Genomic DNA, 22,335 nt, shown 5'->3' on the forward strand with positions numbered 1-22,335 from the left:
CTGCACACAGGACGCGGTAATGCTTGCCGCGCGGCGGAAGTCCGCGCGACAGCCAATGAATATGTTGTTTTTTCGTAAGAGCTAGAAGGTTATTACAGAAAGCAGCATATTGATTGGCTGTCGCGCGAACTTCCGCCGCGCGGCAAACATTACCGCGTCCTATGTGTAAGAGCCATTAGGCTTCTCTCTGGTTGCATTTTGTGAAAGCACAGTGGTGGTTGACATCAAAACGAACAAACTTAAATGGACGTAGGAGCAGTAGGATATCGAATATTGTTGAAGATTGATGTGTAAATTATGTCTAACAAAAATATATACAATCTTTCGGAGGAACAACAACAGATTGCGCGATGGAGAGACGTGAAACGGAAGCAATTGCGTGAAATATACCTGAGAGATTCAGGACATCCGACTAAAAGCCTCCTTGTACGTATCTATGTAAATTTATTTCTCTATAAATGTGATAATATTTTACTTTACGATATTTCCAACTACTTGACTTGATGATATATATTTCATTATTATTACTTGTTTGTGTAATGATAGCTCTTATGTTGTCACATGTCTTTAAATGCAATATATGTCTTGTTATCATACTATGTTAAGCTCGTATATTTCAAGATTAAACACAAGAACATTTTACATTATAATTTTAGCGACAATAGCAGATTATAAATATCTTTATGACATCTATATATGTATAGTTGTTTTGTTTTAATTATTTGTGTAAGTTTCATATTTTATGTGCATATATAATTGGTGAATTATATAATAAGTTGAGAAAGATAATATATATATATCAGTGATATTAGTAAACATAATTTTTGTTCCACTTCAATTTAATAACTAAAGATATTTTTGACATACAAGATGTAATAGCTGTATATATATGTGTGTGTGTGTGTGTGTAAATAGTATTATCTTTCATACTTGAGTAATATTACTATTCTATATATACAGTGTGATACAGGAATATATAGATTTGCATCAGCAAATGCAACAGTAGCAAAACGTTTTGTACCTACACTAACAAGTTTCCTTACAAAAGTGTTCATCATTGGTGGTCTCATTACTGCAACTTACCTTAAGTTAGAAAAAGATAAAGTAAGCCAGATTTTTAAAAAATATGTCATTGAAAATATTAACATATTATAATATTGAAATATGTATATATATATATATATATATGTTTTTCTTACAGAGGGAACAGGAACACAAGTTACGTACTGGACAAGTTAGTTATGCAGATAGAAACTGTAAATTTGTATAAACAATGGATCACATTTTAGTAACAAGCTCAATTGACATGTCTTATTTAATGGTGAATTACACAGCAAAATAAATTGTTGAAACTATTATAATCAATGTTGAATGTGTTATTGAGTAAGATGAAATATAGCAGTTAAAGAAAGAAAAAATATTAATTATTATTGTTAACCAGAAATTACAAAAATCTGATTGGGATTCTTAAACTGAATCTAGGTTAAAAATCTTAAACATGTAAATATGGAAAAATAATCTCAGTTGTGTGGATATATATTATATATTTTCTTTTGACATAAATAACTTTCCTTAATTTATCTCTCTTTTATTATCTATCTTCTAGCTGTTTATCTCGAGCAACAACAGCATCGTCAAACTTAACCATATACGTAGTTCCTTTGTGCCAATGAGCAGTTACTTTTGCAGGCTGCAATAGAAATAATTCTTATAATTTTTCCCATTATTTTCAAGTACAAAATAATACGGAAAGTGATAGAAATATTGTGGCATACAGGAGAAACTTGGTTTATTTTCTAATCAAACACTAGTGATTAATACTTACAAAACCACAGTCATACAGCACTGCCTCGACAATACCAGCAACAAACGACGCACAATTCAAGCTTCCCTTATCTTTGGGCACCGATACGAATTTGTTTACCAGTGATTCTTTCTCAATAATATAATAAGTACGTTCGTCGTCATTGGCGTGTTCCAGCTTGTCAGCTTCCCGGCCAAACAAGGACTTCCACACGGTACTTTTGATGAACAATAGTACATTCAATAGTTTTATCTCGCGCTTGCCGCTTTTTTCTCGGACAACAAGCAGATCCGTTATTCTGTGTCCAACTTCTGCTCCAATTTCCGCCAATCTAACCACAAAGAACATAAGAATTACGAAAAGAATCAGTGTGACGGACGTGACAATTTATTAGTTTCTCTTACTTATTTTGTAATTCCGGGACGGTGTAGACTCTGTTCTGACAATATTGCACAAGTTCAGAAAACAAGAGAGCGAAACAGCTCAAGCTAACCTCTCCTTTGCCCTTGCTAAGCGACTTATCAAGGATGCTCGTACGTGGCCTTATGGCTGATATCGTGATGCTCGACATTTTTCGATAATTGCTCTGTAAGTCGAGCTATTTTTACGAATAAGTTATCAAAAAAACTTTACAACATCGCTTGAAGCACCGTGCTGTCAAACATCAGTGGTTTTCGGTGTGTTGCATCGCCATTTTGAACAGGCTAACATCTGGCGGAAAATTTAATTTAACGGAAAACAAACATCTCACATAGGGTGCGTTCGGAAAGTACGCTGCTAACGCTACCGCGTTCTTTTATCTTTATCGCTCCTTAGATATACAACAAGGATAGAATGACACGGTAGCGCTGAATAGCGCTAATAGCGAGTTCCCCGAACGCACCTATAGTGAACAAATAACTGCTACTAGTTCAAGTTTACATCATGTATAATGAATATTTATTTAGTTTTATATAAGTTTAGTTTCCCCTTAAAAATACATATGTGCGCTAAACTGCAGAGACGGAGTTTTAATATAATAAAAAAAGAAATACCTTCTCATTAGTATCTCATTAGTAAAGTAGTAGTAAAACAGTAGTCTAGTAATGTTTTTTGCAAGATATACGTTTCAAACTGGCAGTATTTCGAAACCTCTTCCATATATACACACGATATTGCCATTGCTGTTAAATAATGTGTTTATATTTTTTAAGATAGATCTTTATATTAAATTATGATATTTAATGTATAATCGTCTCTCACTTGTCAGAAGGCCACAAGTCCATGCCTTGTACATCTGTGATGGATGTGAATACATTAGAGAGAATTCTTGCAGATAAAGCACCACTGGACCATGAGTAACTGTAGATGATAACTTGTTGGTCTATCCCCACGCTACATATTTGATCATCATCTTTAAATTTCAGACCTGTTGATATTGACATTGTAAGTTTTTACAATTAATCAACACTTTCAGTGTATTTAATCTGTCTTCCTGTTTACAAAAATATTACTTCAATGTTATATACCTGCAATTTGTGCGCAGTGTGCGGACGCTGTGCTCCATTTAGATAATATTACAACTGACAATATCTCATCGGTTTCCAAAATTCGAAAGCAAAGGAGATTGAAAAGGTTATCGTCACCACCGGTGATCAAAAGATACTTGTTCTCGTCCGCGAGTTTTAAATCGTAAGAATTAATTCCAGACTGATGCAAGTTGAATTCCGCGAAAGGGGCGTCATTAAATTTTATAATATTCTGATTCTTCAAATTTGCGTCCTTGTATATCTTCGAAACTACGCCAGTGAGATCGAAGAAACGTAGTATTCCGTCAGTAGTCATTGTTAGGACGATCATTTTGCATTTGTGTGACAAAACGTGCATCTTCAAGATACATCGATCTACGTATTTGGTAGATACTTTCAAGTACGTATCGCTAGTTTTAATATCATATACAAATATTCTGCTCGAAAGGAGGAAATAATTATTTCATAATCTCATCGGCATTGAATACTCGATAAGTAAATGATTAGATTACCTCAGGTATCCATCTGCACACGCCACAAATATTAATACGTGATTCAAGCTCTTGGATGGATAATACGCGTGAATATCCATGTAACGCGTTTCTGGTTCTATGATGTAAGATTGCTCAGTCTCTTGCCAAGGTTTCTTACGATATTGATCTTGTCCATGGAGCATATGGGACTTCACATCAAGACACGACAGATCTATACTCGGCGATACCCTCTCATTATACTTAAGATTCATCTGCCAAACCTTCAGTTGTGCTCTCCCTCCACCGGAGAACACTAAATGTCTGCTGCTTAGCTCGTCGACTTCAATGTTCAACTTGACAGCACTTAAGCATTTTATACCTGAAAGATGACCGTCGAAGACTCCCAAATTGTGAAAGGCACAGGTGTCACTTTGAGATACTTGGGAGATGCAGCTAACGCGAAGAGTACAGTCTTCACCGCCGGACACGAAAATATCCCGCGCATCTAAACACGAAATTCGTTGAAGGCAACAAGTTTCCTTTACGTGAAAACCATCCTGGAAAGCAAAACGGGGTTCAGAGGTTTATGCAATTGCTGTCCATCTAACAGATTGATCTTACTTGTAAAATCGGCAGTTTTAATGATCCTAGAGGATAATCGAATATGTAGACCTGCTTATTTCGTATGTAAGCAAAACTGGCTGTTCTATTTAATATTGTACAGTCCCACGATCTATGACCACCGCCACAAGGAATTCTGAACAACAATCTTTGCTGTTGTAAGTTATAAATTATAAATTCTGCCTGAAAGAATCACCATAAATGTTTTTCTGTTTTTTTTTTTTCATATTGTGCATATATCTAGAAGCGAATTTACAACCTCTTTGAAACCAAAGACAAGTAAAATCCCGTCCACTTTTAATGTGCCACTGATCCAGTCCATTGGCATTTTTTTCTTATGCAGCGTCAGTAAGGAGTTTCTGTTCTCTTTGTTTAATTCATAAAATCTCAACATTCCATCGCGTCCAGTCGTCATCAGCTTGTCTTCCAACACGTCGAAGGACTGAACTCCTATTTTACCGTGGACTTTAACGAGCGTTTGACTAGGTGTCTTGATGTCCTCGCTCTCGTTCGATAATTCGAATACATATACGTTTCCAGTTCTATCTCCACAAACCAACAACTTTTCGTATATTGTAGCTGCGGTCAGCCAACGTTCTCGACTAGAAGGTAACATGCACTGTGTTTCTACGTGAGTTGTACCTGGATAAAGTTAGCAATAGTAACAAGACACATTTTGAATTTCTTGAAAAGCAAAAATGTGTATATTATACGCACCATTAATTGTAAAATGAAATATTCTTAGAAGACCATTCGCACCACACACTATTAGTGCGTCATCTCTCAACCACTGCAAAGAAAAGATTTGTGATTCCATTATTCTCTCTTCGAGAATCTGATGCAGATGCTTGGTATTTGTATTAATAATGTCTAAAAATATACTTAGATTGAATGACATCGGCAAACGACACGAGTAGAGATTCAATGAGTAAAATATATTTGTATAGATAATATTTGTAAATATTATACACACTGCTTACCTTTGTACAACGTCACATATCCATCTCTAGATGCAAAGGCAACGAAAGAACGACATGGAGAAACCTGCATAATACAATAACTGCAATATTTTTCCAAATATAAAGAGTCTTTTGGCGTGGCTTCATTTTTGTTATAACAGAATAGTGTTCCCTTTTCGTTAAAGATCAAAATTGTACCACTGCTCAAGTATGATATGTATTTAGGAATATTGTGCGTATTGTTGCTGGTTAGAGAAATTGTTTTTGGGCTGTTGTAGCATGTGGATGGCCATACACACACAGCTCCATCAGCTCCACCCGTGAATATATTTTTATTGTCTGCAGACGTGTCAATACTCCATATCGGTGCTCCATGGTGGGCATAAGTTTTATTAAGTAAATTACCTGAAAGTGACCATGTGCACATGAGTGAATCCTGAAATAATAGAAAATTAATATACAGGAAACTTATAATTTTTATATAATTTAAATCTTACCTCGCCTATTGTTATAACAATGTCATTCTTGATTATAGCTCTCCAAACTCTTGCTGTATGCGCATACATTGTTTTTACCAACATTACTGCTGTTGTCTGCCAATTTATATTACTGCTCTCAGAGTTTTCACTTCCAATTACTTTCCACAATCTGACAGTTCTATCATCAGATGTGGAACATATGAGATGAGAGTATGGATCAAAAACAACAGAGAAAATCACACCCTGAAATAAATATGTAAAATTTTTATCTAAATATTCCTATAAGAAGATACAATTCTTAAGAATAAATACTGACTTTGTGTCCTGTCAAGCGATGCAAAATTGGCATACTTTTGTTACTGTCATGATTATTATCTATTTTCCATATTAAAATTTCTTGAAATACTGTTCCACTAAAAATTACCAAGTCCTCTTGCAATGTTCCTGATATAAAGCCACCATAACTACATATCAATTAAGAAAATTATAATTTTTTAAATAATATCTTTGCAACTAATTTTTTTGACAATCATAAAAGGATACAGTATACATTTTTCTTCACAGCATACAATTTGAAAAGAACCTTCAGATATGTCATATATAGATACACAATTATGGGCAAACAAAATTGCCAATTGCAATTGTTTTTTAACCGATATCCATTGCAATGCAATTATCCAATCGTTGAACTCATTGTTATTTCTTTTTTTAAATCTGTATAACAGAGAAGATATTATATGTTGCATACATGAAGCCATTATCATATCTTTCTACTTGGATATATTTACGTTATTACTTCTTCTTGCTTAATAATGTCGCAAATATATATGGATTTAGCACCAAATACAGCTAGTATATTATTTGGTCCCACAACAATCCCATGTATATTACTTGGATACAAACAATTTAATTTACTTTTTAGTTGATAAGAATTCGTATCGAACACGTAGAGCATGGATCCCATGCCTAAAATTAATAAATAATGATCATTTGCAAAGCATTCTACAAATTAATGTGATTTTAGCCTTATTTAGAATCTAACCTATAAGCACGAGATCATCTACGCATCGAACAGCGAGGACATTCGTGCGTAATAATTTCGAAATCATCTTCTCTTTAGTCCGTATTATTTTATTTCATACATAAACGCATGAAAATATGCACGAGCAATCACATCATCACCGCATCTGTCGCGAGTCACTTCGGCGCCGATTCTCTCGCGTATGATACACACGTCACGTGCGCCGCAGGAAGATTATGTTCGCGCGGATGGACGGATGTGTCAGACGTAATATGGGTTATAATTTTGGAGTGGATCTTCTTGTAAATTATGCCGTGGCATCGGTAGACGATCTTATCGGAGGCAATAGACGGAATCTACGTTTACACACGACATAGTCGGTTATTCACGTTGCTGATAAAATTCCACGACGAGCCTCGCTCGAGCGAAAGAGCATGTGGGTGTTTGGTTATGGTTCCTTGATATGGAAAGCGGACTTTCCATATGAAAAAAAACTGGTAGGCCACATCAAGGGATACGTCAGGCGCTTCTACCAGAAAAGTACCGATCACAGGGGAGTGCCTAGCAGAGTGAGTTTCCCAAAGAAAAGTGCGGACTTGTCTCGAGTTAGTTCCAATCCTTCCCAGGGATCACGCGTATTTTCGTGGTGTTCGCGATTGTATTCATGTACTTTATCCTGCTTATATAGGATGCATTGATGCTACGTAAGAACTGTTTACGCTCGAGGAAGAACGCACTGTTGTAAATTATTAATCATATCGCCTATGCCCGCGTCTAGAATCACGAAATCTTCGTTCTTCCAGCCTGGACGTGTGGTGACGTTGCTCGCCTCGAAGAATCCCGAAAACGAAGTATGGGGCCTCGCATACAAGATATCCTCCGAGAACATAGACAACGTGGTGAATCATTTGGATTTTCGAGAGAAAGGTGGCTATGAGAAGAAAACTGTCCTTTTCTATCCTTGCGATTCATCTAAGTATATTCAAAGTAGCTCGAATACCAACGTCCTGACCAACGATTCCTCCAAGACGAATCTCTTGTCGCCATCCTTGTCGTCCAGCACAGAAGAGCCACCGTTCTACCTCACTATATACATAGGTGACGAAGAGAATCCAAACTACGCCGGCACTGAGAATATACACACCATTGCGACACATATACTCGTCTCACGCGGCATCAGTGGCTCCAATACAGAATATCTTTACAAACTGGCGTCTGCAATGCGTACGATTGCACCTGGTGTACAGGATGAGCATTTATTTGCTCTGGAGAAGATTGTCAAGCAGTTGGAGAGGGAGAGGGAGAACGAGTCGCTGGAGTTGGATCAATTTCCATGTAATCGTAAAAGCATGCAATAGGCGTATTCAGATGTAGGAAAAATGCGACATTAGGAGCCAATTGCATCGTCGGTCGTCGGTCGTCATCGACGGTGGTTAATTTATTTCCTCTTTTCTGCTCACTCCCCCTCCTCTCTAGATTATGTACAATTAGGACTGTATGTAGCAAAGTGTTGTAAGGTATAATTTTAACACGAGTTTAGTGGTAGCGTTTCAGCTCAAGCTAATCAATCAAGACTATTGATGCAATTGGTGTGTAGATGAAAAGACAGAATATCTTTTGCACTGTTCAAAGCAATAACAGGAAAATTTATAAATCTTTCCATTAAAGAGAAGAATAGTTGAAGAAACGTTTCTAACAACCAGTGATGAGAAATAAATTATCTTATTTATCAACGAAATAAAAGATATTTTTGCATAAAATAGCCGCAATTTTTATTGTATGACGTGACTTGACTTAAATTCGTATCTCGCGCTATTTTTAAGTATAGTAGGTAAAACTTTATAGTTTTACTTTCACAAATTACGTAATTTACAATTTTCTCATAAAGTTTTTGTTATAATTGTCGTTTCTAGTGTTACATTTCACTTTTACGAGAGTTTATTAGAATATGTCGAATTTTTCGAAATACATCCGACTTGTTGGCAGGTTTGAAATCGCCGCCACTGGGAACTACTTTTGGGCGCGCATGCGCATCCGGCGACAATGATCAGCTGAATCGACGCAATAACAACAGCGTGGAGAGGGAGAAAAGAGGAGGCCATTTCTTATTCGACCAATTGTCAGTCCATGTAGTTCCTACGTGGTTCTGTTTTTCTTCCCGGACCGACGATCAAGACACAGGGCCAAGATTGGGTGATTCGCTGAATTGAAGGCGTTTCGGACGCATCCGGGTGAGTTTCCGTCGTAATTCCTCGCGTTTCTCACGTCGCTTCGTCAAAATGGCGATTAATCGGAAAAAACGTCGGCCTCAGAAATGTCTCTCGAACGTTTCGGTCGAGAGACTTGAGATTCATTTTATTAGCTACACCTGCACTCCCTTACGATCTTTCCCTCATCTTCGATATTTCAACACGCATTTATTTCATTTTTAACGTAAGCAAGGTGATTCAATGAAACAGCCGGCTTTCAAAGTGTCCTTGACTTCAATCGAATCCTACCATCCGCGGTCGAGCATTTAATTTGTGTTTATTTCAATGTTTGCGAGGTTAAGTCTACGCGGGTCATTGTACTTAGGCAATTATATTACATAAAGTGTTGCTGCGTTTTCTCTCGAACCTTTACATACGACGTATGAACATCTAAATCTGCTCGTTTAGATTCGTGGAAAATATAAGAATAATATATGAGAACAATGTACGGATTAATTCCGATGAAATGACGAAAATTTCAATTCATGGCAAATAAGCCTAAGTTCCTGGAAAATCTATTAAAACTTTGACAGGAGCAAACGACAGTATAACAGATAACGGGAACGTAGAGCAAATGCCACAACAATGGAACTGCGTGTTAACTATACGATCTTGCACCTTTCGCGCTTGAAAGCGGGATTGGTTCGGAAAAACGAACGTAGTATCACTGGAGCCTGTCTCGTGATTTTGAAATGGACATTTTCTCGATTATCAGTTTATCCTTATCGATTTCTATTATCCTTGCTTTCACGTTGAATCAATAAAACTACAAAACACGCCATGTCTAAGAACGAGGAAATGAAACGCAGAAAGTGTGTGTGTAAACAACAAGTCCGTTATATTTCCGCGACGCAATTCGAAATTCGAGAGAGAGAGAGAGAGAGAGTGCGAGCGTGCGAGTGAGAAAGACTGATAGGAGGGAAAGAGAAGGGAATATGACGAGGAGAGAAAGGAAGGAGGAGCTACGTGCGTAAACACACGATCCACATAACTCGATGACTGGCATCAAGTTAAAAATATCACTCGAGGACGTGACAAGACTCGTCTTTTTGTAACTTGTTATTTTTGCCATTAATTTTCGTGTTTCCCCTCTCCACGATTTCTGCATTTCGATTGACGCTGAATTCAGCAATATTTATTTATGTGCGTTCATGGACATAACGCTTGCCCGCGAGATGTGAATCGCGAGTCTCTTTCCGATAATACAATTTATAGTCATCCTTCCTCCGATAATTGCGAAACGAACCATCGTAACGGTGTCACACAGTGTCAACGATCATCGTGCGTGTCCTCTCGCATAGTTTTCTAATTATATTTTACCGTTATATAACTATTATGCGTTCTCATAGACACATTGGGTGTAACTATCATTAACGCGATTGTCGTCATTTCGTCGGATAATTAACGCTTTGTAATCTCTAATGGGAATTTCCGTTTTGTTCCGACTAACTTTATCGCTGCTCGAAATTTGCGCGAATCAATTATCCGCTGTTACGCGTTTATGGATGTTAAAATTTGCAAGCACGTCGCGCTGTGAAATTATCTGCACGAACTACATTACCGGGCTGTTATAAACCGATATATGTGTACGTGGTATGTGTGTGTAAATCACTTTGCGGGAGAATAATTTTCGAAGCTACGGGATTCGGTAGTTACCAGCTTGGTTTAGCTGTGTTACGTCTTTCCGACATGTGTAACATGCGAAGATCGATAAACATTTGTGTTGGCCCACGCGAGTGCGTTGAACTCTTGCGCGATGCACACGATGAGATGACGTAACCTTTAACCTTAAGCGACGCAAAGTACTTGGGCAAAGCGAGCATAATATTGCGTTTGTCACAGAAATGGAAAAACAAGACTGATTGCGAAATCAAATTGCGCATAGCATATCAATTTTTTGCATTTTGCGACAGTTCGATATATTTTACATGTATTTGCTTCCAAAAGTTTTTACACAATCGTTACAGAATTCGTACATAATGACGTCGTTTTTCTTATGCGATGCTCTGGGATGCTCTGGATGGCCGTTTTATCTACGACGTATAAAAGAAATACGAGCTTTGAGTATCGCGTCTCTCTCCTCTTTCTCTTTCTGTTCATCGTTGAATTACACGTTTCAAAATGTCACGTGAATTTCGTGAATGATCTGTGTTTACTCGGCACGATAAAGAAATTCCATCAAGTTTCGGTACCAAGTATGTGAAGTGCGACACAAGTCCTGAACTAAACTATGATTGATATAGTCCGAATCTTATATTTAAGATTATTTTAAAAGTTTATCTTCAGATACTTCGTAGCCAATAAAACATATAGCATTTAAAAATGAACTGAAACAATCTTACGCATAAGATTCAACTATGAACTTCACTCTATAAGTTGGTTTTTAATTCGTGGTTAAGGCCATCACACACAAAATTCCGTAAGAACTTAAAACGTAAGCGTAAAGAAATCGACCAATCCCAATCGAGCACTCGGCTCTTCGTAACCCCTTCATTATTACGAAGAGCCGAATATTCGATTGGGATTGGTCGATTTCCTTACGCTTACGATTTAAGTTCTTACGGAATTTTGTATGTGATGGCCTTTAATGTTAAGGCTAATATCACCATAATAATGGCATTTAGTCATGATTCGTGCATCGATTGCATCATCTTTCATTTTCGCGGTCATGACGAAACTATGACACTAACATATTCAAAATGGAGGCAAATTAATGTAATATTATGTATTATTGGGTTATTTTATTTTGTTTCGAACGATTTATCCTCACAAAAGGCGTGTCAATAGTGGCTTTCGATTGAAACTCTGTTTTATGGTCGAGAACGTATCGGTCGAAACTGGAGAAACTAACATTGATGCCTTCTGTGCATCGACACAATCAGTCGATGCACATTAACACATTCAGGACCAACCTTTCCAACTTCTTTGTAAGCTAAATAACAATTAAATCATGTTTCTGTTTTCGTTTTTCCTTCATGTTAGAGACAGACATATGATTTAACCGAATAGCTTACCAAAAAAATCGGTCCTAAATGATGTGCGAGTCAGCGATAATCGACACTAGGATATTACCATATCCCATAAAGAAATTCGCATTAATTTATGATTAATTACATTTAACAAGCCGATCGTACGGTCAACAGAGAGCCAATGAAACGAGCTGATATCGTTGATGTTAATTCGCGGTAACACGTTACCTAAACCTCGAGGCTATCAATCAAGACGATTGATTAAATCAAAATCGTTGCATGACGCAAGCTCACTCGCTCGCTCGAATAACTCGCACTGTTCGCGACTGTTCCAGCAGCATCTAGCAATTTCCACGATGGAAACGGTCGTATTCTAACCTCGCGCAAACGCGGGGCCAACCGTTCGCAACTTTCGGTTCTAGCGAGCTCGGCGAGCTTCGTGCGCGCTCGGCTGCCTTCGGCGCAGCGGCCGTTGCTCGCGTCGGCCATGCTATAAGCGGCGTACTTCACGAAGTCTCAAATCAGTTGCACTTTGACAAGCGGGGAATTTGGTTTCGCGTTCGCGCGCGTCTCTGCTTTTCGCGGAGATCTCCGATGTAACAAGTGCTGACATTTTTTGGTTGTCCCGCGGAACGAAAACTATCCGATTCGACGACGGCACATATCTGCGCGGGCAAACTGACCGTTAAATTGACGCGCGACGCATCGCATATCACACACACATGCGCGTACACACACACTTAACCGCGACAAAGAACATTCCCGCCGAGTAACCCTTTCGGGAATTCAATGTATCGTATATGTATACAGTAAGCTAAACGCAAACTATACGGACATTCCCCAAGGAAGAAGAGAGAGAAAAGAACCGACGCAACTTTTGAGACTGACATAGAATCTAGGAATACAACGTATTTGTAAACACGCGCGAGCGTCTTTTTTTTTTATACTCAACGGTCTGTCGATGCGCGAAAGTGTCATCCGCAACGGATGATTTTGACAGTTCTCGCTTGTTACATCAGCCGAGAACTCGTCGTCAGTGCCTTAATCAGCGCGACATACATACGCACATCGTCACGCATACATCGCCGTCTTTGTTCGACTACGTTGGACGCTCGAGGCCACGTACTTCTGTGATATATACGACACGGCTGTTTTCTCTCCCCCTTTTTCCCAGCATGTAAGTAGTTTATCTCACATTTACGCGCTCTCATGGGAAACAGAATCGCGGAAAATGTTGCTACGCTTTCCCGCCGACAAGCCCGCGACTCAATAGCCGTGGCTTAATTGCATGTACTCTAATCTCATTATTCCGTTTTCGCGTGGGAAAGATATTGTGCTAGACACGCCGTGTTCGTTATCATTACAAGGAGGTGGATCGCGCGCACGCATGAGATCTCACCTATGGTCTGCGCTACCGAACTGGTGCAATAAGTTAAAGTGAGACAAGTATATTTTTTCTCACTCTAACTTATTGCACCAGTTCAGCAGTGCAGCTGAAAAGAACAGACTACTAAATACACGATCGTCGGAGGATAACGTTTTGATTCATGAGATTGCAATGTCTTTCGCAAAGGATGTTAATCTATAAAATATGTTTTTTTCTTGTTTTTTTCCATTAATTCATACTCTAGTCTGTTTGATAATTTTTATTTGCTCCGAAAGCCGGAGAAACCGTTCCGGATCATAGAATTCGGTACGACTCACTTCCTGTAAAGCTTAACACTCTCGTCATGATCGATGTTACGAGATATTCGATAAAGTCGCGATAACGATATACAGCGAGTCCTTCCTTTCTCTTTTTTTCACGGCTTCTTATTAACCATTTTCATAGAATTCGCGCGCTTGCGTTTCTTCAAGTCGAGAACCTTCGGTTTACGCCGAACTCTAGAAGCTGGGGGTCAAACCACGATAACCAGATAACAATAATACACCTGACGCATTGAATAAGACACTACTTCTCGTCTCGTGAGAAAACCTTTTTAGTTCTTTTAATGACAACACCGACGTGGATTTGCTAAAGTCAAAACACGAGCAGGTATCGAAGAAAAGGATAAGTGAAATTAGTATAAGAATTCAAGTGGATCTCGCGTTTATCGTGCTTTGTGAGCGAGTATACACTCCTTACATTCGAAAATGTCTCGTTGTATATCGATAATGTTGTTTTACACTTCACTTTCTAAGTATCTTGCTGTGGCATTGTCCGGTATCGTTATGCGACTCGCTTTCTTTATTAACGTCTTTTGCAATATATATATTTTTTTTCTCCAAGATGTTATTACAAAAACCGAAGACGCCTGCGTAGATTTTGCGTTTTCACGAGAGAAGATAGCTCGATGTTGCATCAGAATGTGCGTATGCACACTCGCGCATTGGTGAAAACACTTTCGCGAAGATGTGCGCTTTCGCGAGTCCAAGGACGCGATGGAGCTGTATCGCAAAAAATATTCCGTGTCCAATTCGGGAATGCGATTTGCTTTAAAAGCACAGAAAAAGAAATTAGTTGGATTAATCAGATGTCTGGTGAAATATGACCGAACCGGAAATTCCGGTTGAAGGTATCAGAATTTTGTTTCAATTAATCAGAAAATTTTTGTTTGGTTAACCAGTATAACAAAATTCTGGTAATTTCAATCGTAACTTCGTGTACTTTTATATTTCAGCAGAAATTTTGTTAATCCGACCAACTTTTTTTCCCAAGTGATATGTGTTTCGAAGAGGCAATTCTTTACGACACCACGACAATTCCTTGCATCAGTCTCTTTTGGCGAAACTTTGAATGTCTTAATCTTCTGGATCAGTCTCCAGTGTCCCGTGATTTGAAGACGTTGCTTGACCAACTAATTCCCGACGTTAAACCATTGCTTGACGCTTTAGTAAAGAAATAATACAAATCTATTCAATAATTCTCGATCTAAATTGATAAACTATTCTATCGGCGTGATCGGTTCGATAGATCTCGATGGATCGTGGCAGAGGCGAATCACTTGCTTTTCTCCAAATCATCAATTGTCTTTTTTTTCATAATTACTTCGTCAGAGGTTGAATTAAATAATCTCGGTACTTAAAGAAAATTGCGCTTCTTCGTGCGAGTAATCTCTCGCCTCGCTGTTTTGCTTAAAACGAAGGAGGATCTCGATATCGTCAATCGAGCTCAATACGTTTAAGATATTTTTTCCGTCTTTTTTGATGAGAACTTCCAGAGTCGCGCCCGAGCATTGACGTCCATCATGATATCAGATAAGAAATGATACTTGACGCCCTTGTTTACCTGGCGACTTAATCACTATCTTTGTTTTCGATTTCGCGGGGTTGAAAATTCCGACGGTAGACAAACATCTCACCTTTCCTTTGCCAAGCGGATACGCTTATCGTCGTCAAATTGGCCAATTGATACGTTGATTTCGGAGATGACGCCTTCAACTTTGTTCTAGCAACTGGCACGTTATCTTTCATTGTTGTATCGATTGAGTCTAACCCCGCTTTTGTATATTTTTTTACGCATTTACAACGTTGACGTTTATAATTCTGTATCACCACCGCGGCTAAATGTAGTAACGACCGGTCGGACAAGTGACGCGTTAATTTTCGATGAAACTTTGGGCGCGATCCATTAGACGCAACGAATGTTTTGAAGCGCAGTATAGACCAATTATGACTTCTTTTTAAATACTTCAAAGCGTTTGCAGCGTCTGATGGATTGTATCCTTTGTTTTCACTTAAAGCAGCTATTTGCAAAACGGACGGCATTCGCTCGATATCGTCAAGCCGGATGAGGGAAGGGAAGGGCAGTGCGTTCGATCACCACGTGTCATTTCACATGAAATGTCATAAAATAAAAATGGCAGTATGGAAAACGTCATAAAAATGTTAGCAGCGAACCGTAGTATCGAGATCGGGGATTTGTCGTATCGAAATGTTTCTCACGGCAAAATCTCATTTGTCCCGAAGAGACTTTTGGCTTTATCAGTGCTTATTCTTCCACGAAGCGGATAGTCCTGGCGGACTAATTTGCGACGTAGCCTTCGTCCTCTCGCTTTCCAAGCGTGCTTTAATTTTGGCCGTGATGCTGATCCCCTTCTTCGTCTCCCTTTTTCTTTCTCTTCCTCCCCCTCTCTCGTTGTTTTTCATCTCGATCGTCTCCGTTCTTACGTTTTGTTGCATCTCATCGAAGTACGACAAAAGAGCGCATCCTTGAAACAGGTTTCCTCGTGCAATGCGGGCCACGCGCCGGCACGTAGAGTTTCTCCTTTGTCGTCCGCCACGAGTTGCAGAAAAGAAACCACTGGAAAAATAAGAAGAAAGAGACAAATAAAAAGGCGCCGGCCTTGCATAATCGCGAGTCCGGTCACGCGTGACACGGCTATTTCAGTGACGTGGGCGTGAGCGGCGGAGATCTTCGCGTATAACGTCAAATCGCAATGCGTGTACACGGGAATCTGAATTAAGGATAGATAAGATAAAGAAATGTAACTCGAGTATACACTTCGTTTCACTGACTCTCTGCTGGCCGTACAAGCAACTTTTTTTTAGATAACTTAATTATATTTTAATTGTACATTACCGTAGTTACATACGTAACTCAATGAGACGCGATGGTATAGCAGTCATCGGTGATCGTCACGGTATTAAGTGTATTCTCGCAAATCGTTGAACGTTCTCTGTAAACACAATACTTGGGTGGGACAATGTCACTTGTCAGTAGCATATAATCTCCCTTCCTCGTAGAGATATCCAATAGTGGACGCGCGAAACTTATCTCGAATGGGATTTTCGCTGTTTACAGATACAAGGCTAGCCAGCTGCGCCATTCTTGTTGTGTGACTCCTCATCAGCCACACTACACATCCCCTGGTGTTCATATTGTAGCTGGGCCGTTGTTGTAGTTAGCTGTTGGTATCACACACTGCAGGAATGGACACATCGGGCTTGCCTGTACCGGATGCAATCCACCCGCTGCTCGAACAACTGCATGAGGCCCTGTTGCTGGAGGTTAAATATCAGCCCAATCTCCACCAATTACCTACTACGACGCAGGTAAGAGTTGGAGAGGCCCTTCTGTATTCAAGTCCCTTTTTACGAAAAATTATCGTGAAATTTCACGGTAACGTGTTTCGATGAAGCGACTTTGTTATTAAAATTCGGAGCTACCTATGTTGTTGTAATAGTTAAATGAAACCAAATTGATAGTAAAATGTTTAAAATATTGGATAGCCAAACCAACATTAAGATTCTTTTTTAGTATGGTACCCTTAACTTGGACGTTTGATAGCTTTAACAGGTTATATTTAGTTACTTATTAATAACACTAAATAGTTATTTAATGACTAAGCGGTGTTTACATGTTGCAGAATGATGAGATAACCATCGGTGCCCGGGACGGATCTGCTCATGTGTTAAGATGCCTGAAAGTGTGGTACGACTTATCATCGGACGTGTTCTTCATGGCCATCAATCTGATGGATCGCTTTCTGAGCAAGATGAAGGCGAAGCCAAAGCACATGGCCTGCATCAGCGTGTCCGCATTTCATATTGCCGCCGTCCAAATGGCGCAGTCTCTGGACGCCGATCACTTGGTCTCAATCTCCCAGTGCAAGTGCACCGGCGGCGACCTGAAACGCATGTCGGAACTGATACAAAACAAACTGGAATGGGCTCCCGGCACTCAGCCCATCACCACGCTGACTTTCCTGCGTTTGTTCAACGACATGTTCCACACGGTAGCGTCGCAGCTGGGCCTCGGTGATATATACGCCAATATTGTCACGGTGAGTCACCGTTCTATTAAATACTTATCGGATCTTTTGTCAGTATTAGAAACGTGTCTCTGCTAAAGCTAATTAAATCTGTTTAATTTTCTAGCATACATCGAGTACAAATTCATTATGTTTAGAACGTTTGCAGCATTATTTAAATCGCGTGTTTACGACCTTTGTTTTGTTTTTTCAGGAATTCGAGCTGCTCCTCCGATTGGAAATGGTCGTTTGCGACGGTAATTGTGCGAGTCTCAGGCCGTCCGAAGTGGCTTTGGTGCTACTCTGCACCTATTTGGATGCGGCAGTCAAGCGATTGGACGCGAACACAGATGCCACTACGACACCGATCGACAATTCATCCTCACACAATACATCCGCTACGCAGGACCAGATAGTACGACTCGTGCAGTTCGCCGCGGAGCTCAAGAAAATATGCAAAGTAATTTCCGTCAATGTCTTTCTTTATTTTTTAAAGTTATTATTTAACTTATATCTGCGCGTGGATAAAAAATTAGATGTTTTCATCGCTATTGCCATTTGTTGTTCAGATATGTCAATGTTAATTGTCATTCGTAGTAAAATATTGCGTATATAAATGAACAAGTTTATGAGTCGAATTTAAATTTGATCAAGTCTCGAGTCTTACATTTGCTCCATATTTCAGATTTCAGATGAGAGTTTCTTGTCCACTTACGAGGCGGTGGGCGCTATACTGAGCAAGTATAACGCTCAAGAGCAAACACCTCACAGACAAAGGCTAGTCTGGAGACTGTCGTCGCGCACGGCGCGTATTTTACGCCCGACTGATAAATTAACATCCGTGTTGCCGGCCATCGCGGAACATGCTCCGGTTCCTTCTCCGAGCAGAATCAGGTATCAGTTGTTACTCAGTTATTATCATTCGAAAAGAACTGTGTTACATTTACAATCGCGTAACATAAAATCTTATTCTTTTCTAAGGAAAAGCCGTAAGTTTACTCGACGTCATGGGAATAAGAGACGTTAATCTGTGACACCGTCTTATTATTCTGAGGTATGATCGCAGCTTTTGTGAATTGTTTTATTAATATTTTTATTTGAAACATTTATTTTACACAGAATATAACAAATTCTCGCTTTTCCTCTACTGACTCTTTGTTCTGCTTTCAGGACACGGCACTAGCAGTTGAATGTTCATCTGACACAGCGAGCAAAAGCAAGATTCGTTTTCTCCTCCAGTACAAAGATCAAAGTTTGGCTCGAGAGTACAAACATCGATTCACACATCTCGCATAATTGATTTCTCTCAGATATTTCGTTTGTCGCCTGCTGAGATATACATACTGGCGAAATGTAAGTCCATTATCTCACTGCGTTAATCTCAGCTCATGTTCTCATCGCATCACACACATAAACACACAATTCACATATTTTAAAGTATTCGCGCGTACCTTTCAATATTTTATTAAGAGAAGACAAGATTTTTAAACCCCGTTCCGGCGGTAAGATCGAATATACTACTAAGTGAGGAGAGAGGAAAATAAGCGCTGTGAGAAATGAAAGAATCAGCTGTAAAATCACCAATCGAGAAACATTGAAATTAATGTGATACAATGTCCATTATAGTTAGCATACCTGGTAGTGTAACACAGCTGAAGGTATATATCTATATATTTGCAAAATGCGTTAAACGAGAAAAAAAATATAAAAGAAGAAATATGAATAAAAAGAAAAATTGCGAAAGTGTTAAGAGACGTATAATGGAAAAGCAGTTAAAAAATATATATGTATAAATATATATATATTATAAAGATAAGTGGGTTGAATATACGAACGAGAGTTGCTAACTTGCGTTTGCTAGCTTCGTCGAAATGGAAAAAAAGGAAAAAAAGAAAGATAATGTTTTATTGAGTTCTTAAAGAATATGCACTTATCTTCTATAATTGCGCGCATTTACCGATTGAAGTGCGTGGCCGACGTGATAAATATATAGATTGGATGTTACAGCGAGCGAATTTCTCGATACGCATGTTTGAGATAAGTAACGAATGTGACGACCAGACAAGATTCATTCAAAAACGTTTCGAGATGTTCAAATATGTAACTCGGAGTGTTCGAGGCGAATTCTGCTGTAAAACTTTATGCGTAAGGAAGAACTATCTTGTTTCTAGTCTTCTTCACTGGAGTCTGTACGAAATTGACTTGCACACTCTGGGACTAGTTGAAAAATGAAGTTCTCATTATATCTCGAAAGTTTACGATTATATGGCATACTTGCGTCACAATGAAATGAACGGTAACTTGCTCATAGCGCGAGAGTGTCAAGGAAACGCGCGCAATAAGAATACTCCGATCTGTCTCCGTTTATTCGGTAAAGATCCTCGCTATTCCGAAATGCGAGATGCGAATACGTGTGATTAACATAAGGGGCCTGTGAGGATGTACGCGTCGTCAAACGACACGTTCGCGAGCAATTTGCTCGATAAAAAAGAAAGCAAAAACGTTGAATTTTTTTAGATCGTTTATCCGTATTTTACATTTATTCCTCTCGTCGACTTGTGTCACGCATCAAAACGATGTATCAGGAATCGAATATCTTGAGAAACGATGTATCTTGAATGGAAAGGAAAGGAAAAGAGGAAAGCGACTGCGATTCGAGTGATTCTCTTTTTCGATCTTAGCCAGTTCACGCTAGTCATAAGTCGTACCGTACTTTCATCTGATCATGATCTGCAGAAATACATTCTCTTTTTGTCCCGTGACAACCTACATCAATACATATGAAGCAAATTTATTCCACGAAGCTTCTTTTCTTTCAGTCTCTTTCTCTCTATATTTTTTCTGTAATGATGCACCACGCACTACGTCTTTTCACGACCTGGAAACAAACTGAGAGATGCTCTCTGAGCGTAATGCGTTCGAATAAGAACGAGATTATTTGTCTCAAGACGACACCGGTGCCGGAGCGAGGGGCGGGAGAAGACAACTCTTTTGCAACTGCGGTGTAACCATTTACATTACATTTGATAAGACTGCAAGAGCGAGACGCAAAGAGCTCGGGTTCATTAACGCTGTGCGTTTGAACGAGGTGTAGCATCGTACAAAGTGTCTTCTTTCCGCGATAAAAGAAAGTTATTTTATGCTAATATTGTTTTCGATATGTCACGTATTACGCAAGTAACCATTTTCTTAAATTATTTCAAAGAGCATACATCTTTGCTCGCCAGTATTATATGTTATGTGTTTGAAGAACAATTTCGATTCTCTTTTTAGTGTATTTTATTTCTTATTATTTTATTATGATGTTTCCAATGTTTGCATTATAGTCGTACAAACTGGTCACTGAGAAATTTGTTGTTGATATTTATGAATGTCACGTTTCTTTGCGTAGAGTTGTATGTCGTGTTTCTTAATGTAAAAAACACGCAGGAAATACGCAACGGCGTATTTGTATTTTACAAATTGCTATCTGCGAGATTTTTATCTTTTCGAAATGATATTTGTCTCGTCACTTTAACTTATTTCTCCCTTATTATTTTTTCAGTGCATACCTAGTGTAGCACATACTCATATGATCGATGGAATGTTCTGAATGGTGAAGTTCTGTAATACGATATTTGCTAGGATTCACGTTATCGCATTACTGTTGATATGATAATAGATGAATCGATAAACATTGTAATACGTCTACGAGATATCATGTATCACAAAATATCATTCACTCTCTTTCTCATCGTATAATAATAATCGTGTAAACAAGAGCGAATACAGATGCTTTTTATCTGTATTTCGCGTGACTCTAATTGTGTAGACTGTGTACAAAAAAAGAGTAAGAAATTCGTAACCATCGATTGATCCCCCCCTCCCTTTAAAAAAAGGAAAAGGAAAGCAAATGTAAATCCCGAAAGTGATTTAAATTTTAGTACAACTTTACTTTGTAATTCTCTCAATACTCAGATTATAATTGCGTATATTTATATAAAATGTTTACGATAAGTAGGATAACAAAATGAGCTGACGCTACTTTAGGATTTTCGAATGGTTTCTTCTGCGATATTGGAAAACTAGGGACTAAAGTGATGATAATCACGAAGAGAATCGTTTATAATATGAGAAATCATAATTTATTGTATTTAAAAGATGTGGCAGAGATGTGTAAGAACAGAAAGAGGAAGCTGCGCCTCGCGTATGTGCTGTTACTCTATATCATGATGATTGAATTTGTAATGCACAAAGTCCGTTTATAATAAAATTATGGAAGGATATTTGCAGTGAGCGACCAACATTTTTCTTTGATTTATGACAATCTTCATCTTCATATATGTATGTATATGTGTATTTTTTCTTTTATCACATATTCGTATGATACCATAAAGAAGCGATCTGACGACTTAGTGTAGATTTTATACTTACAGTTGTGTCGATAATTGTCAGGAAGGAGCTTCAGAATACGCTGCTTACCCATTAAGTACAGCGAAAGTTGCCAACAGATGGTCTGTTCTTTTCAGATGTACTGCTGA

The 22,335-nt window shown here is 38.6% G+C and overlaps 5 protein-coding genes across 7 annotated transcripts; 3 read left to right on the plus strand and 2 right to left on the minus strand.

Moving 5' to 3' along the window:
- Positions 1–202: 202 nt before the first annotated feature.
- LOC116840614 lies at positions 203–1,418 on the plus strand. Its single transcript, XM_032807521.1, has 3 exons — positions 203–426; positions 961–1,104; positions 1,202–1,418. Exons 1-3 carry the CDS (start codon positions 298–300, stop codon positions 1,268–1,270), a joined length of 342 nt encoding a protein of 113 aa, XP_032663412.1. The 5' UTR covers positions 203–297; the 3' UTR covers positions 1,271–1,418.
- A 100-nt stretch (positions 1,419–1,518) lies between these two features.
- Positions 1,519–2,564, minus strand: LOC116840613 (trafficking protein particle complex subunit 5). The gene is made up of 3 exons (XM_032807520.1): positions 2,209–2,564; positions 1,826–2,135; positions 1,519–1,690 (listed from the first exon to the last, which is right to left on the minus strand). The coding sequence occupies exons 1-3, from the start codon at positions 2,373–2,375 to the stop codon at positions 1,592–1,594; spliced, it is 576 nt and encodes a 191-aa protein (XP_032663411.1). The 5' UTR covers positions 2,376–2,564; the 3' UTR covers positions 1,519–1,591.
- LOC116840603 (WD repeat-containing protein 6) lies at positions 2,370–7,098 on the minus strand. Of its 3 annotated transcripts, none has more exons than XR_004377383.1 (14): positions 6,887–7,098; positions 6,633–6,810; positions 6,388–6,558; positions 6,161–6,308; positions 5,863–6,087; positions 5,387–5,801; positions 5,124–5,276; positions 4,666–5,048; positions 4,407–4,589; positions 3,825–4,342; positions 3,313–3,749; positions 3,047–3,212; positions 2,839–2,967; positions 2,370–2,515 (listed from the first exon to the last, which is right to left on the minus strand). XR_004377383.1 is itself a non-coding variant. In XM_032807506.1 (14 exons), the coding sequence occupies exons 1-14, from the start codon at positions 6,951–6,953 to the stop codon at positions 2,913–2,915; spliced, it is 3,033 nt and encodes a 1,010-aa protein (XP_032663397.1). In that variant the 5' UTR covers positions 6,954–7,098; the 3' UTR covers positions 2,716–2,912. The 3 variants fall into 3 exon arrangements, 2 of the variants coding, with proteins under 2 accessions (XP_032663397.1, XP_032663396.1); XM_032807506.1 differs by lacking the exon at positions 2,370–2,515 and having other exon boundaries at positions 2,716–2,967; positions 3,825–4,098; positions 4,165–4,342; XM_032807505.1 differs by lacking the exon at positions 2,370–2,515 and having other exon boundaries at positions 2,716–2,967.
- Positions 7,099–7,107: 9 nt separating this feature from the next.
- On the plus strand, positions 7,108–9,096 carry LOC116840608 (putative glutathione-specific gamma-glutamylcyclotransferase 2). The gene is made up of 3 exons (XM_032807514.1): positions 7,108–7,434; positions 7,669–8,200; positions 8,852–9,096. Exons 1-3 carry the CDS (start codon positions 7,300–7,302, stop codon positions 9,073–9,075), a joined length of 891 nt encoding a protein of 296 aa, XP_032663405.1. The 5' UTR covers positions 7,108–7,299; the 3' UTR covers positions 9,076–9,096.
- A 3,521-nt stretch (positions 9,097–12,617) lies between these two features.
- LOC116840607 (cyclin G) lies at positions 12,618–20,618 on the plus strand. The gene is made up of 7 exons (XM_032807513.1): positions 12,618–13,260; positions 16,867–17,117; positions 17,432–17,848; positions 18,030–18,275; positions 18,501–18,709; positions 18,797–18,869; positions 18,986–20,618. The coding sequence occupies exons 2-6, from the start codon at positions 16,995–16,997 to the stop codon at positions 18,840–18,842; spliced, it is 1,041 nt and encodes a 346-aa protein (XP_032663404.1). The 5' UTR covers positions 12,618–13,260; positions 16,867–16,994; the 3' UTR covers positions 18,843–18,869; positions 18,986–20,618.
- The last annotated feature ends 1,717 nt before the right edge of the window (positions 20,619–22,335 follow it).

This window comes from Odontomachus brunneus, unplaced genomic scaffold, assembly GCF_010583005.1.
Source record: "Odontomachus brunneus isolate Ranch 3 - 2012 unplaced genomic scaffold, Obru_v1 Obru_scaffold_010, whole genome shotgun sequence".
Classification (NCBI taxonomy): domain Eukaryota; kingdom Metazoa; phylum Arthropoda; class Insecta; order Hymenoptera; family Formicidae; genus Odontomachus; species Odontomachus brunneus.